The 17,970-nt window shown below is 36.7% G+C and overlaps 1 protein-coding gene across 7 annotated transcripts in view; it reads right to left on the bottom strand.

Annotated features, from left to right (window-relative positions):
• Positions 1-373: 373 nt before the first annotated feature.
• Positions 374-17,970, bottom strand: part of LOC149067646 (abasic site processing protein HMCES) — a 75,577-nt gene continuing 57,980 nt past the window's right edge. For 3 of the 7 annotated variants that reach the window (XM_089252515.1, XM_089252512.1, XM_089252514.1), the window contains exons 8-10: positions 17,841-17,921; positions 3,354-3,466; positions 375-685 (exon numbers count right to left, since the gene is read on the bottom strand). In XM_089252515.1, the coding sequence (XP_089108641.1) occupies positions 595-685; positions 3,354-3,466; positions 17,841-17,921 (285 nt within the window). In that variant the 3' untranslated portion in view covers positions 375-594. Of the gene's footprint in view, positions 686-3,353; positions 3,467-17,840; positions 17,922-17,970 lie in introns of all 7 variants that reach the window. The other 4 variants (XM_089252518.1, XM_089252513.1, XM_089252516.1 and 1 more) reach the window with 4 other exon arrangements.

Raw genomic sequence — 17,970 nt, 5'->3', positions numbered from 1 at the left:
AATGATATTTACTATGACTTAAAGCCAAAACAATTCTCACTCTAAACACAGAGCGAGTGTCATATCACAGATAATTTTTACTCTCATGTATACAGATATTCCTTAACATTTGAAAGTTCAAGAAATACTTATATACTAACACCTGTAAAACAATGACGCAAAGTTACACTGCTCTAAGTTGAGGAGCATAGGTACCACAGAAAAATATGTGAAATTTTGGCAATTCTCATCTCATCTTGGGGTTGAATCTAACGTAAGACTTAATTTCTTTAGAAGTTTTTATACATGGCCATCAATGAAGTAAAAAAAAAGTTATTCACATCAATGATGCAAATGTATAAATAAAATTTGAAGCACATACCAGAAAAAAATTACTTTAAATTTTTATTAAAACAACAGTTGACCACCTTTACATGAAATAATGGTGCATATGAACACAATTAAATACATATGAATATATACATGCTCAGACTCAGACACTAAGGTCTTATTTCACATGTTTACATTTATAAAACATCTTTATTAACAAACTGAATCAATCCCTCTTGCAACCCTTTCTTTTCTTGCATAATACATCAGGGCATTTGACTATAATCACTTATCATCATCACCTTTCATTTTTTTAATTTTCATGTTTTCAAATACATCATCCAATTTCATTTGAACAGGCTTCCTTGGACTATTTCTATTAAAAAAATGATTATAAAATAAATGAACTGATTCAGTAAAAGTTTTAAATTCAATAATGAATGCAAAATTAATTTGGAAAAAATTGCATTGTTACTAATGTAATAAATTCATAACAATAAGCTTGTTTTTTATATGTTTTCATTGGAAGAGCATACGTTTCAGGATGGGGTATTATTATGAAGTGTTAAAAATTTTCAATGGGATAGACCATATGGGCTATTAACACTAGAACAATGGAAAGCAGCCATTTTGAGTCATAGCAAGAATCTCTTTACAAAAACTTATAAAAATATCCTTTATTCAGTTTCTTTGACATTTTTGTAATGAATCTTTTTCATGTACAATTTTTTTGGAATTTCAGATTAAATGACACCTTGCACAGCGAATGCTAATATTGTTCCTTATTATTGCAAGAGGAGTTTTTTTTTTTATTTTGACTCTATGAGCTCGTTGCTTTATTTTTGGTCGATGACAGTACACTGACAAGGTGCCCGAGTGGCATGGTGGTAAGATGCTCATCTACCATCGTGAAGGTTGTTGTCAGGGTCCCGGGTTCGAACGGGAAGAGGATATTGATAAGATATTTTCCCTAACGAACTCGAGGCGACCACCGATAGACAGCGCCTTCACTTCCAACCCATCTCACTAATGGCAGTAAATTGCACTATAGCGATATGGCCAGAGTTGGTGTTTGGTGAAGTAGTAGTACACTGACAAGATGTGAAGCATAACACTGTTGAGACATTTGCAGAGATTGCATGCGGAGAATGGAAAATCATAAATAGAAGAGAAATCCTGGATGTTGTAGAGCAGTGTTTCTCAACCTGGCAGGTGCAAGGAAATGTTTGCAGGAAATTTCCTGCATTCCAGCAAAAGTTTGCACCAGCTAGTTTGTCACTAACGGTCGTATTCACAGAGTTTAAACTACAATCGCAGGTTGAAGGATTCGAGATCAACACGGATTGGTAACAATCCTGAATTTAACCAATCTGTGTCTATCTCCAATCCTTTCACCTGCGATTGTAGCTTAAACTATGTCGGTGAATACGGCCATTTGTGGACAGCCAAATCCAAACTATACAATTAGAGGATTGGGATGATGGCCAAGCTTGACAGAATACAAGAAAAGTAATGAATATTTTATTGTTGTAGATTGATAATTGCATCATAAAGTGATACCTTTGAAAATGGCACCCAAGAGTGCAGAAATGCCTCATGACATTTAAATTCTTTTATTATTTAACTTAAAAACATTGTTTTGAATTTTAAATTTATTAGTGTTTACATATCATTAAGCTGAAGACACAAGTATCAATTGGTGAGGGACATTTCCAGGAATTGGTATGTTGCAGGGAGTTTTTTCTAACAGGGTTTTGAATACACAAAATAGCTTACCATCTGTTGTCATGAGTTCTATTTTTTAATTTATACAAAAATAGGCACGTTTTCAAGACAAATAAATTCAATTGGTCGAATGGTCGAAGCATTTCATCAGGACCTTATGGTCAGAATTCACACGAATGAGTCGTGGAGGGCTGATGTTTACGTCTGGTCGTCTGAAGAGTTCGCCTTTGTATTTGCTGCGTCCGAGTGGTCTTTGGATGCGAATTGGGGAGCCATCTGTTGCAATCCAAAGACCAAATTCGCATCCAAAGACCACTCGAACGCAGCAAATATAAAGGCAAACTCTTCGGAGGTTGACCAAAAAAAACCGTGATACAAAAACAATTCATACACATTGCACCTAAAGAATATAGTTAACTGAATGTCGAAATAAAATCAGAAAAATCACTGCACAAATTTAAAAAACTACTAATAAACAAAATCAACACAATTGAATAATGATTTATACGGTTTTTTTTTCTCTTTACGAGTGTAATGAGGAAATGAGGACTGAATATTATATATTGAATTATTGGTCTGTTGTCAACCCCAATATATGTATATAATATCAATATGCCCTGGATGGATTATGTAATTCCTTGGGCTAATACATAAATGGTAATATATATATGTTTTTGTATATTGAATTTGTATTGTATGTGTATTTTATTTTGTTATGTTGTATATATGTGTGTGTGTGTAATTAAATTTCAAATTCCTTATTATAAATCATTAAAAATGAACAATGCAAGGTATGTTTTTCATTAAAAATTGTAAGCATACTAATCTATGTTTTTGAATGTTTCTTTGTATTCAAATTCTGTCTCAATTATAAAATGACAATTTGATGTGACTTCCCATTTCAAAAATTTATTGCCTGGCCAAAAAGTCACACACTAATACACAGGGACTATATTTAGTATGAATTACGACATGCATTTGGCATGGAAAAAAGAGGTCACTATACTTTTTTGTCATCCACTAATATTTGACTTTCATTATTTTCTTTAAGAAAATCAAAAGCTGAGAACACTGATAACAATTATTATCATGTAAGAAAGTTTGGATGAAAACCACACTTTCCATATTTTAATACTACTACAATGGAACCTCCACTCATAACATTTTCAAAAAACCATCATGAAAAAACATTGTAAGCTGGCAAATGCTTTAAACAGGAAATCTCGAGTGTTAGTGAAAGTTGGGACCACAAAATAAAGTCATACTAAGTGGAAAACATTCTAAGTGGGATCCACTGTATGTTATTAAAAAATCCATACCTGAGGTTTTTTAGTGGTTTTATACACTCCACAGTGTTGTTCCTGGGAAAGTTTACAACATTCTTGACAGGGTAGAACTCCAATTTCTCTATTGCTTTTATTTTTGACATAGCCTAAGGATGAAAAGTCAATTCATTACCATGAGCACAAACAAGCAAACAAGATAATATTCATAATTTTTTTTTCAGATTATACAAACACATCTCAGTTATCATAGTTGGACCACTTGGTGAAACAAATTCAAAGCATATTCAAAAATATTCTATTGGCACAATCAGTGAGTATTATATTGGATTTTAACATCTAAGGAAGACTTGGCAGACATTAATAACAGTGATATTCTTCCATTCATGAACACAAGATAGCACCATTCACTTTGAAAAGCAGCATGTTCATTTTAATTGAGCGGTTAGTCAGGTTTGTGTTTAGTGGTTGTGCAGGTCTGGGTTTGAATCCCAATGCAGGTATGGATGTGTTTGTAACTAATTCTAACAACGTCCAATTTCCATGGACATTGAATTTCTTGAAAAACATTTTTCACTAAAACATTTTCAACTAAACTTAAAAAACATTATTTTTGATATAATTTAGATATACTTGGCATCAATATTTTTTATGGGAATCTTTTTTTTTCAGCTACCTCGTTGAGCATTTTGCCTGTTATGGCTCTTTTGTATTTGTATAAAAATTAGAATATCTCAGAAACTTGCAAGTGCAGCTCATGAAAATTCTCAAGTTAGATTGTCTGATTTTGCAATGTGTCTGTAATTTATGGTTTAGCCTTCTCCAAAGATCCCTTTAGCATATCAATGGTAAAACATTTGCATGAAATGAATACAAAATAAAATATCAGCATTGAATACCAAATAAAATATTGAACATTACACGTGCAGCTCATAAAATGCTCGTTATATTGTCTGATTTCACAATATGTCTGCAAATTATGGTTTAGTTCAAAGTTTTCCTTGAGCATATCAATGGTTAAACATTCATAAAATAAATTCATTAATATGCATAAACTAAATTCACTATAAAATATCAAAACACACACAGTTTTGATCTATCATTCCATAAAATTAGAACATTCATGTAAAAAAAACCTATTATTACATAAACAATTATGCAAATGGACATCAACTTATTTACATAAGTATGGTGTTTCTTTCCTGGTTATACATATAAATTTAGAATACATCAATCCTAACATTATGCTTACAAAAAACATTTCTACAAACAAATAACACTTTGTATCATGAAACAAAATTTCACATTTAAAATAATGGAGATCTCTTTAAATCGTACCACATCAAAAAATTATATTTTTACTTAGCAGAACAAGATTATTTTCACTTACAAATACATGGTAAAGTCTGGCAATCCTTGGCGGTTACAACTTGTTCACAGTATTTGAGCTTTCATTAAATGTGTTAAATATGCTTTTTTTTCTCTCTCTCATGTGCTTCTCATTATCTTATAAGTTAAATATTTGCTCACAAGTGGGAAGAATTTTCAGCATGTATTTTTTGCTTGTAACTTGGATGACTCTCAATTTGATACAGTTAACTCAAAGTAATACTGTACTACCAGAAGTGGAGGGAAGTCTTTAATAATTTCAATGAAATGATGCTACTTCACACTTCACAGGCTTCCTTCTTTCTGTTTCAGCAGTCTTAATTATACCTAGTAAATTATGAATACAAATTATTGAATTGTTTTTATCTAAGCCACAGGATGTGCCTAAAGTTGATGTTGAATCTGACCACATAAATAATTAAAAAAAAAATTGAAAGCGATTTCATTGGGCATTTGTGTAATGCTTGCAACTGGAGTCTATGAGGATAAGACAATTTGCTACGGGACCAACTATACCACTGTAAGTTTCACTTCAAAACCCTTATATAGCTGACACTCATTAAAGCGACCAGGACAGGGTTTATGAGAATTTTGATTAAGGAGAAAGACTACGAAAGATTCTGACCACAACATAAAGGCCTGTCGTTCAATTGGCATTCATAATTAATCACTTTCTTTAAGATAATAGGAGAATATACAGACAAACAAAAAAATGTTACACTCAGGAAAATAAGTACTTTCTTATTGACATTCATCCAATACGGCTGCCTGAAATAGGTGCAACAGAATACCCTTGAACCTTAAATTTCATGCATGTAAGTGATTGCATGCAATTGATTATTACAATTTTATTATTATTTTATAACCTGATACATTTTAATCTTACTTAAAATAACAAACTTAATCTATATATTTTTTATTCCGTCTAGGTACGGAATTCTCTTAAGATGATAATTTATTTTTCACACTTTCAATATAATGTTTGTTATCCATGGAACAGTAGGAGTCATTATAACGAGCATTGACTATTGAAAAAAAAACTAATGGACCAAAATTTCCCATGAAACATGTAAACATGGGACTTCATGTTTGCTGATCTTATTGTGGTCACATTTTTTTCCAGAGCTATGTGCAACCTCTAAATTTCCAGGAGTAATGATTTTAGTGCAACGGAGTGGTAATTTGAGAAATAAGTATATCTATGGATGAATGTGATATGCAAGTTAGTTAACAGACAATTCAAAAAAATTTTCCTGGTTTAAGGTACTTTTCAGATGCATGCATAGCCGTTTGCTGACAGTTACACAGAAGAGCTGTGGAATTTTTTTTTCAACATAAAAAATGAACCACACCCTTTAAAGACTATAACAAACTATAATAACCATGGTCATTATGAGTTAATATCAGCAAATGCTTGACTTCATGCTTTTCATATTGACAGAGTTTGATTTCTGAAAAAAAAAACACTAAAATTTACTATATAACATTTAAAATTATAACCCGTTCTGTAATCGATTACGATAATTATATCATTAATTATATTAGAATATATGATTATATATTGATACTACAATATTATAATAATTGATTAATCAACAGAGAGCAGCAACTAGAGGTGCATCAGGCAGATCTGGTGTCCCAGGTACTGGACCAGAAGGGGAGCGAATAAATTTTTAAACTCTCCCTTTTTTCAGCCTTACAAGCGGGAGTCAAAATATGTGCTCGCCCAACGCCACACTAAAGATAATATTTCTAGTGTGGCATTGGCTTGCCATGGCTGAAAAAGCATTTAGTTGCAGCCCTATTAATCAATCTAAAACACTATTTTCGCATCCTAAATTTTAGGCTTGCAGTGCTCAGACAGAACACAACAGAAACGACTTGGCAAAAGAAACTTATGTGGACTAAGACAGTGTACCAGCAACCCCCAAATAGTTCTTTATTCCCACCCATGATCGACTAGACCCATACATGTTCAACCCATGACACACAGGCCAGATGTGGCCCTCTGGCCTGTGATCATCTGATGTCGCCCGCAAACTCAACGCTAATTTTGTAAGAATGAAAATGGTCATTTTAAAATTTTGAATTAATTTACGATTTGGAATTTGTGAATAATGCCCTCAATAGTTAGGCAATAAATATATAGTTGGCAATAAATACCAAAACTTCAGATATCTCTGTTAATATTGCACTTAAAAATATGAAATTTTCCATGATGGCTGTTCTTAGAGCCGTATTTACATTTCCATAATTGGAAGTTTTAGCACACAACGTCTACATAAAAGTTTTTTTTTCTATGTATCTTTATGCATATGATCCCCAGGGCTGTTCAATAGTCTTAACTTGTTAACTATGAGACAACCTTTCAATTACTTCATTATGAGGACTTGAAGGAATCGAATAAGAGTAGAGGCTTAATGTGCAATCTGCACATTCTTGTGGTGCAGCCCATAAGTAGCCATGTTCAACACATGGTGAACAGATGCGGATGGGCTTCCCCCAACTTGCACTGGCTAGAGTGGAGGATTACAGTGAAAAACCCTCTAAAAAGAATCATGAGCTCTGTCTATAAACTAAGGCTCTCAGTCTGAGTGTCCCTAGTTACAGCGCAGCGACCAACGAGACAAAGGCAGAGGGTGCTAAGAATTTTTAGGTTGAACCAGGCTGTCATAAGATGAACTCTCTCTTGGCCATGTATAACGGATGATTTCTTTCAGCAGAAAATTATTGGCAGGAGTTGGAAGAACTGGAAAGAATAAATTGGGACATCTGTAGCGACAGCGTCCACCACTGGATGGCGCTGTCCACATAATACGAAAAAGAACGCACCTGCGCGATCGTCAGGCTTTGTTTTGGCCGCTCAGACGAGAGAGTCACGATCAGAAATTTGCGTGTTCAAATCAAGTCCGGGTCACCAATTATTGTAGAAGGAGTGTGGCGGTTGAAGAACACTTCCTTCTACAATTCAAAGATATAATTAACATTTATTATACAATTAAATTTACAGAACCTACAAGAACTAGCGTGCCGCGTGACTCTCTCGTCTGAGCGGCCAAAACAAGTACAGCCTGACGATCGCGCAGGTGTGTTCTTTTTCGTATTATGTGGACAGCACCATACAGCGGTGGAGGCTGTCGCTATACATCTTGGGCATCTGTGAAGTAAGAAGAAAAATAGAGGAGAAAATCAAACTTGCCAGAGGACATATATTTTACTACAGAGGAACAAATAATGAAAGAACTAGTGGAATAGGATTTCTCATTCATAAAAAATGGAAAAATCCCTTCATTGAGTTAGACAGCACATCTGATAGAGTTGCAAAATTGATTATGCAAATATCAAGCAGATACTGGATACAGATTACGTCAAGTCTATGCACCAACAATAAGCTATTCTAAGGAAGCAGTAGAAGACTTTTATGAAGAATTAGACGAGATGAATAGTAAAGGAAACCATCATATTAAAATGGTAATAGGTGACTTCAATGCTAGAATTGGAGAGAGAAGAAATTGTAAAAGCTCAGTCAGAAGTCATGGTTACAGTATATGAAACGATAGAGGAAACAGACTCGTCGAATTTACAAAGTGAACAGTTATTTGTATCATGAATTCATTTTTTAAGAAGCAACCCCAAAGAAAGTGGACATTGAGAGGCCCAACTGGAACAACAAGTTAGATCGAATACATCCTATCTAATAAGAAGCATATGATCCAGACTGCAGTTGTTCTCAATAAATTTGATACTGGAAGTGATCATCAACAGATGAGATGCAGAATAATGCTTAACACTAGAATGGAAAGAGCAAAACTTATCAAAAATACAAAAACTGTCATCCATATGACAAATCTTCAAGAACATTGATATAAATTCCAGTTAGAGCTGAATAACCAATTTCATTTGTTATATAATGCCACTCATGATGGACAAGATGTCACCACAATGAACAGAAATTTAACCACTACCTTAAAAGAAGTCGCTGGAGATAAAGAAATCTAACCGATGAAGAAGGTAACAGAAGAACCAAAGAAACAGATGGAAGACCGGAGAGAATTTCAGATCAAGAAGAATGACCCTAAATTAAAAGTGGGATATGCATAACTTTGTAAGACGGTACGAAAGCGGATTATAGAAGATATCATGAAGTTCAATTGCAATATTGTAAGGAAAGCACAAGAAATAATAAGAGTTTAAAATTAGCAAAACGAAAACTGTGCTGGAAGAAAGGAAATTTTTGCACTATAAAAGAAAGATGGAGCCATCACACAAGATGGAAATGAAATTATTAGTATTGTTGTAAAATTTCATAATAATCAGTACAAATGTGAAGAAAAGGATTGAAACAGAGGAAAGGGAACAGGAAGAAAAGAAAAGAGCAGAATTTGTACAAGTAGCACCTGTACTGAAAGAAGTATGCAAGGCTATAAGATGTATGAAAAAGGGAAATGCCCAGGTAAAAATAAGATTTCAATAGCCATTGTTAAAAAGAAAAAAAATTTGCTAGGTATGTTAGCTAATTTGTTCACAAATTGTCTCACAAAATCAGATGTGCCAGAAGATTGGAATAAAGAAAGTTCTTCTTTACAAAAACGGCAAAAAGAGGATATCAAGAATTATCGACCAATCACTCTCCTATCAGTAATTTATAAAATCTTCACCAAATTGCTGACATATAGGAAGAAAGAAAATTGAATCCACGTTATATGCAGCCAAACTAAAAGAACAAGCAGGTTTTCAAAGTGGATTTAGTACAATGGATAACATCCAAATAGTCAGAGAAACATAAGGAATATGAATTGCAATTGTGCATGGCTTTCATTGATTTTGAGAAAGCTTTTGACTCTGTCTTCACATCTGCTGTTGTTAAAGCTCTGGATGTAATTGAGGTAGAGAAGACTTACAAGCAAAGATTAAACTTGGAAAAGGAGTCAGATAGGGTGATACTATCTCACCAAAGCTCTTTACCGCTGTTTTAGAAGTATTCAGAAAACTGGATTGGGATGAGAAAGGAATAAGAATAAATGGAGAATTTCTCTATGAAGAGTTGCATTTTGATGACAACATTGTTATTATCAGCAGTAATCCAGACAAAGTTATGTTCAATTCTTTTGTTTTGAAGATCTTCCTCAACACAGAAATAGAAGAAGTAGAAAGGTTTGTATACCTGGGACAAGAAATTTTCATGGACAATGGAATCATTAATGAAATAAGCAGAAGGATCAGATGGAGCACTTTTGGAAAAACCATGTAATTCTGAAGAGCCACATACCATTATACCTGAAAAGAAAATTGTTTAACCAGTGTGTGCTACCAGCTCTGACTTATGGAGCTGAAACACGGACACTCACAAGCAAGACGATACAAAGGCTACAGCAACACAAAGGAACATGGAAAGATGTGTGTTAGGCATCACAAGGAGAGACAGAAAACAACATTTGGATAAGAAGCCACACAAAGGTATATCATGGAAAAAATTAAACGTTTAAAATGTAAATGGGCTGTACATATTGCAAGAAGACAGGGCCACAAGTATTCTGGATTGGTACCCCCCATGGTGTTAAATGTCAGAGAAGGCGTCCAAATGCAAGATGGATCGACGAGATCCAAAAAGTGGCTGGAGTCAACTGGATGGCAAAAGCATCAGACAGAGTAAAATGAAAAAATTTAGAGGAGATCTTCATCCAGCAGTGGATAGAAAATGGTTAATGATATGATCCCTTGGAAAATTTAAGACATTTTCAGTAACCACGTGTCATTTGAAAACTTTTTGTACTTGAATGTAGTTTTCCAAAGTTAATAGTTGCAGAGATATTTGTTGTGTAAACAATTTGGGACAGCATGTGTATATTAACAAGACAGCTTTCTGAAAAATACACTTTTTGTGGTGTCCTGTAAAAGATTGATGTACGGCCTAAATGCAGCTCCAGCAATATGGCAGAGGTACATTGATGGGCTATTCCAAGGAATAGATGGTGTAAAAGTTTTTATGGATGACGCCAGAGTGACCGGAACAAATGACGAGTCACATCTCAGGGCTTTGGAAAAATTTTTCAAAAAATGTCAGGAGCATGGGCTGAAGTTAAATTTGAAAAAGAGCACATTTTTTCAAAAAGAAATAAATTTCTTAGGTCACAAAATTGATGAAAATGGCCTAAGTGAAACAAATGAGAAAACTGAAGCAATTTTGAAAGTTCCCGCACCGAAAAACGTTCAGGAAATAAAAAGTTTTCTGGGCATGGTAAATTTCTACGGGAAATTTTGTCCTAATCTGGCAACCATTGCCTATCCTCTCAATGAGCTGACAAAAAAGGACGTTCCGTGGCGTTGGTCTAAAAAGTGTGAGACTGCATTCAAGAAGATCAAAAAGGAAATTTGCTCAAAGCGAATCTTGATGCACTATGATCCTACACTACCTCTTACTCTTGCTTCGGATGCTTCTCCAGTGGGAATAGGAACAGTTCTATCACATGTCTTACCAGATGGAACAGAAAGACCAATTGCCTTCGCTTCTCGTACGCTGACGAAAACGGAACAGAGATACTCCCAGATTGATAAAGAAGCTTTGGCAATTATCTGGGCAGTAAAGAAATTTATGCTTTACTTGAAAGGCCGAAGATTTACTCTCATAACAGATCACAAGCCTTTGGTAGCGATATTCAGCTCGAAGAAAGGTCTACCAGTGTTGACGGCTACTCGACTTCTGCATTATGCCTTGATCTTACAAGCATATCAATTCGATATCATTTATCGTAACACACAGAACCATGGAAATGCAGATTGTCTTTCCCGATTTCCTTTGAGGTCGGAAGACTTAGTTGTCAAGGATGACATAGAACTCTTCCAGTTGAATCAAATCGAAACACTACCAGTGAAAGCTCAACATTTAGCAAAAGAGACACAAAATGATGAAGAGTTGGGTCCATTGCTGAGGAAATTGAAATTCGGTGAACCTTTAGGAGGGAAGGAAGCCGAGTATACCTTGCAGGACGGATGTATAATGCATGGCCAAAGAGTTTTTATTCCGAAGAAATTTAGAAATCAAATTCTTGATGAACTCCATCAAGGCCATCTGGGCATTGTTAAAATGAAAGCAATTGCTCGATCCTACGTCTACTGGAGGGACATTGATAGCGACATAGAAAAAGCTGCTAAAAACTGTCCAGATTGCTCCAGATTCAAGTCCGATCCGGTGAAAGCAAGGGTACACCATTGGGAATACCCGAGTGCTCCGTGGGAGAGAATTCACGTAGATTTCGCAGGTCCCATATTCGAGCATATGTTTTTGATCGTAGTCGATGCTCATTCTAAATGGATGGAAGTATACCCGATGAAATCAACAAACACGTTCAAGACAGTTGAATGCCTACGGGACTGTTTCTCTCGATTTGGACTGCCTTTAGTGTTAGTGAGTGACAATGGTCCTCAGTTCACATCACACGAGTTTGAAATATTCATGAGGAATAATGGAATAAAGCACAAAACGTGTGCTCCCTTCAAACCATCAAGCAACGGGCAGGCAGAGAGATACGTTCACACCTTAAAACAATCCCTTCGGGCGATGCAAAGATTTCCCGGAAACATCTACCAAAAAGTGAGCACGTTTCTGTTGAATTACAGAAAAGCGCCAAATGCGACTACCATGCAAAGCCCAGGAATGTTATTCCTAAAAAGAGAAATCCGAACTAGGATAGACCTAGTCTTGCCAAATATCAAGAACAGGGTTCAAGAAAGGATCAGAAATGAGGTCACAGACTTCTATGACCGAACTTTCGAGCCAGGAGATCGTGTGGCTGTGCGAGATTACAGATCCGCCAATAACAAGTGGAAGTTCGGAACTGTTCTCAACAAAGACGGAGTTCTGCACTACACTGTAGATGTAAATGGAACTCTCTTCCGACGTCACATCGACCAGATGAGAGCAGCTGGCAATCAAGTCCAGCCAAGCTTGGTGATACCCCGAGTTCCAGGCAAACTTTCATCAACTCCTGTCGCTGCTGACTCCGAAGTGCAGTTTGCTCCAGAAGAACAGACAACTCCGGCAGAGATCAGTAGCGATCTACCAACACCAGCTAAGGCACCAGCGACGTCCAGTACTTCCTTTCCTTTGCGACGTTCCCAACGAACCAGGAAAGCTCCTGTCCGGTTGGATCTTTAAATTAGCGGGGAGGAATGTGGTGTCCTTATAAGAAATGACTAAAAGAACTAAACTGATAAGAACATACAACGCCACCTAGTGTTGTGTAAGGGGAACTAGTGAGTTCCACCTCGGACATCAAGTAGACAAGATGTCTAAATGTTCTGCTCTTTCCGCTTTATAAATTCTTCCTATCTATATGTATGTAATCTATCTAAGTCTAACGTAATAATAAATACTCATCAAAATAAATACCCATGTGTTATCCACTCGGCTAACAAAGTGTTAAAGAAAACACAACAAGTGGCGACGAGGCCCATCTTAAAAGTTGTATAGAGTATTTACTCGAAGACTGCAAAAGGTAGGAGAAAAAGTTTTTCATACATCTCTGACGATGGAAAATTTAGTTGAAGAGTTAATAAGACAGAATCAAGCTCTAATGGAAGCTCTCAAAGAGCAACGAGGCTCAACGTCAACAAACCAAAAAGTGACGGTTTCGTTTGATAAATATGATGAAGCTTCAGAGACTTTCGATTCGTTTATAGAACGTTTCGAGGCGTTTTTAGACATTCAAAATGTCCCAGAAGAAAAACGTGCTAAAGTCTTAATTTCGAGCATTTCTGCAAAGCTCAACAACTTGTTAAAAAATTTACTGTCTCCGGACAATCCATCAGAGAAAGAATTCGCCATTTTAAAGAATGTTTTGAAGAACCATTTGAATCCTAAAGCATTGATTATACCGAGTAGGCACATGTTTATAAACAGAAAGCAGAACGAAGGCGAAAGCATCAGTTCGTATATAGCCGAATTGCGACATCTCGCAATCGCGTGCGATTATAAACAAGAGATGTTGAACACCATGCTTCGGGATGTTTTCGTTAGTGGGCTCCGAGATAGAGCGATCCTCGATCGTTTATTTGAGGAAGACGACATCGAGCTAGACAAAACAATAAAGATCGCGCTGGCGATGGAGAAAGCTGTTCAGGGGGCGAATGAGATTATCGGGAAGCCGGCAGAATTGAAGGTAGTGAAAGCGGGGAAGAGGAAAACGAAACTGCCCACGCAAAACAGAAACTACTCTGCCGCCGCTGTCAAATATCCGCCGTGTATACGATGCACAGGGACAAATCACGATAAAGACTCCTGCAGATTTATTGCTAGCAAATGTCGCTTCTGTAAAAAAATCGGGCATATAGAAAAAGCCTGCTACGCGGCAAAGAAGACTTAATCGGCACCTAACAAACAGAAACAGATTTCAGTTGAGGAAAACAAAAATGACGTTTCCATGTTTGGGTTAGAGTGGGCATTGAGTGAAGAGCCGAAAAAGCCTCCGATGATGGTTACTGTCAACATAGACAATAAACCAGTGAGTATGGAAGTTGATACGGGTGGAACAGTATCAGTAATGAGCTTACAGAGATTCAGAAAAATCTCGAAGAAAAAAGTTCAACCTACGAATTTAGTATTCCGGACATACAATGGAGAAAAAATTGTCCCAGCGGGATATGTCACTGTGAAAGTGGAGTACGGAAAACAAAAGTTGCACTTGAACTTATATTTGGTGAGGGAAAATTTAGACACGATTTTTGGCCGTGAATGGCTATACAAAATCAATCTAGACTGGAACTCTCTTAAGGCTGTGAGGACCGCTAATGACATGGATCTCAAAAAATTGTTGGATGATTATAAAGAAATTTTCGACAACAAATTGGGTGAGATAAATAACCATGAAGTGGAACTAAAGCTAAAACCAAATGTTACCCCAGAGTTTCGTAGAGCAAGAACTGTGCCCTTCGCATTAAAAGACCGGGTTGAAAAAGAAATAGACCGGCTTGAAAGAGAAGGCATTATCGAGCGAGTTGAAACTTCAGATTGGGCTACACCAGTTGTTCCCGTGGTGAAACCAGACGGATCCATAAGGTTATGTGCAGATTATTCTGTCACATTAAATCCTAAGCTAGAGGTGCCTCAGCATCCCTTACCAACGTTTGAGGAAATATTCTCATGTTTAAATGGGGGTAAACGATTTTCAAAATTGGATTTCAGTCATGCATATTTGCAAATGAAAGTGCACCCTGACAGTCAACGACTCCTAACCATAAACACTCATAAGGGGTTATACGCCTGTAAAAGATTGATGTACGGCCTAAATGCAGCTCCAGCAATATGGCAGAGGTACATTGATGGGCTATTCCAAGGAATAGATGGTGTAAAAGTTTTTATGGATGACGCCAGAGTGACCGGAACAAATGACGAGTCACATCTCAGGGCTTTGGAAAAATTTTTCAAAAAATGTCAGGAGCATGGGCTGAAGTTAAATTTGAAAAAGAGCACATTTTTTCAAAAAGAAATAAATTTCTTAGGTCACAAAATTGATGAAAATGGCCTAAGTGAAACAAATGAGAAAACTGAAGCAATTTTGAAAGTTCCCGCACCGAAAAACGTTCAGGAAATAAAAAGTTTTCTGGGCATGGTAAATTTCTACGGGAAATTTTGTCCTAATCTGGCAACCATTGCCTATCCTCTCAATGAGCTGACAAAAAAGGACGTTCCGTGGCGTTGGTCTAAAAAGTGTGAGACTGCATTCAAGAAGATCAAAAAGGAAATTTGCTCAAAGCGAATCTTGATGCACTATGATCCTACACTACCTCTTACTCTTGCTTCGGATGCTTCTCCAGTGGGAATAGGAACAGTTCTATCACATGTCTTACCAGATGGAACAGAAAGACCAATTGCCTTCGCTTCTCGTACGCTGACGAAAACGGAACAGAGATACTCCCAGATTGATAAAGAAGCTTTGGCAATTATCTGGGCAGTAAAGAAATTTATGCTTTACTTGAAAGGCCGAAGATTTACTCTCATAACAGATCACAAGCCTTTGGTAGCGATATTCAGCTCGAAGAAAGGTCTACCAGTGTTGACGGCTACTCGACTTCTGCATTATGCCTTGATCTTACAAGCATATCAATTCGATATCATTTATCGTAACACACAGAACCATGGAAATGCAGATTGTCTTTCCCGATTTCCTTTGAGGTCGGAAGACTTAGTTGTCAAGGATGACATAGAACTCTTCCAGTTGAATCAAATCGAAACACTACCAGTGAAAGCTCAACATTTAGCAAAAGAGACACAAAATGATGAAGAGTTGGGTCCATTGCTGAGGAAATTGAAATTCGGTGAACCTTTAGGAGGGAAGGAAGCCGAGTATACCTTGCAGGACGGATGTATAATGCATGGCCAAAGAGTTTTTATTCCGAAGAAATTTAGAAATCAAATTCTTGATGAACTCCATCAAGGCCATCTGGGCATTGTTAAAATGAAAGCAATTGCTCGATCCTACGTCTACTGGAGGGACATTGATAGCGACATAGAAAAAGCTGCTAAAAACTGTCCAGATTGCTCCAGATTCAAGTCCGATCCGGTGAAAGCAAGGGTACACCATTGGGAATACCCGAGTGCTCCGTGGGAGAGAATTCACGTAGATTTCGCAGGTCCCATATTCGAGCATATGTTTTTGATCGTAGTCGATGCTCATTCTAAATGGATGGAAGTATACCCGATGAAATCAACAAACACGTTCAAGACAGTTGAATGCCTACGGGACTGTTTCTCTCGATTTGGACTGCCTTTAGTGTTAGTGAGTGACAATGGTCCTCAGTTCACATCACACGAGTTTGAAATATTCATGAGGAATAATGGAATAAAGCACAAAACGTGTGCTCCCTTCAAACCATCAAGCAACGGGCAGGCAGAGAGATACGTTCACACCTTAAAACAATCCCTTCGGGCGATGCAAAGATTTCCCGGAAACATCTACCAAAAAGTGAGCACGTTTCTGTTGAATTACAGAAAAGCGCCAAATGCGACTACCATGCAAAGCCCAGGAATGTTATTCCTAAAAAGAGAAATCCGAACTAGGATAGACCTAGTCTTGCCAAATATCAAGAACAGGGTTCAAGAAAGGATCAGAAATGAGGTCACAGACTTCTATGACCGAACTTTCGAGCCAGGAGATCGTGTGGCTGTGCGAGATTACAGATCCGCCAATAACAAGTGGAAGTTCGGAACTGTTCTCAACAAAGACGGAGTTCTGCACTACACTGTAGATGTAAATGGAACTCTCTTCCGACGTCACATCGACCAGATGAGAGCAGCTGGCAATCAAGTCCAGCCAAGCTTGGTGATACCCCGAGTTCCAGGCAAACTTTCATCAACTCCTGTCGCTGCTGACTCCGAAGTGCAGTTTGCTCCAGAAGAACAGACAACTCCGGCAGAGATCAGTAGCGATCTACCAACACCAGCTAAGGCACCAGCGACGTCCAGTACTTCCTTTCCTTTGCGACGTTCCCAACGAACCAGGAAAGCTCCTGTCCGGTTGGATCTTTAAATTAGCGGGGAGGAATGTGGTGTCCTTATAAGAAATGACTAAAAGAACTAAACTGATAAGAACATACAACGCCACCTAGTGTTGTGTAAGGGGAACTAGTGAGTTCCACCTCGGACATCAAGTAGACAAGATGTCTAAATGTTCTGCTCTTTCCGCTTTATAAATTCTTCCTATCTATATGTATGTAATCTATCTAAGTCTAACGTAATAATAAATACTCATCAAAATAAATACCCATGTGTTATCCACTCGGCTAACAAAGTGTTAAAGAAAACACAACACTTTTGCATTGATGTTTTGCCAGGTGAAACTTTACAATTAAAATTACCTTTTAGAGTTAAAAAAAATTTGTTCATAATAACCAACATGTTTGAGCACTCATAAAAAATACAAAATTTGAAATGCAATTAAATAGGAGACCAAAGATGAGTTCAGAAATATTGATATTAAATTATCTTGATTGAACACAGTCCAATTAAAGTTTTTTATTTACTATACAAGCCAGAAAAACTCAAAAAACACAAACTTCCTTTCTCAATAAATAATGGCTCAACTCCTCATTCCTAAACAGTATCACAATATAAAAGTATAGAGAAAAAAATAAAAATACCTCTTCAGCAGACACTTCCTTACTATTTATCCATGACCGCACATCTTCGACACCATCCAAAATCACCTTTATAAAAAATAACTAGCAGTGTACATTCAGTAACTTATAGAATAGTTCATATATAAGGGTT

The sequence above is a fragment of the Pholcus phalangioides genome, unplaced genomic scaffold (assembly GCF_987345545.1).
Source record: "Pholcus phalangioides strain wild (caught in Gottingen) unplaced genomic scaffold, Ppha-v1.0 ptg000029l_1, whole genome shotgun sequence".
NCBI classification, from domain to species: Eukaryota; Metazoa; Arthropoda; class Arachnida; order Araneae; family Pholcidae; genus Pholcus; species Pholcus phalangioides.
Note: the sequence above shows the minus strand (reverse complement) of the source record. Positions and strands in the feature narration are given on the sequence as shown.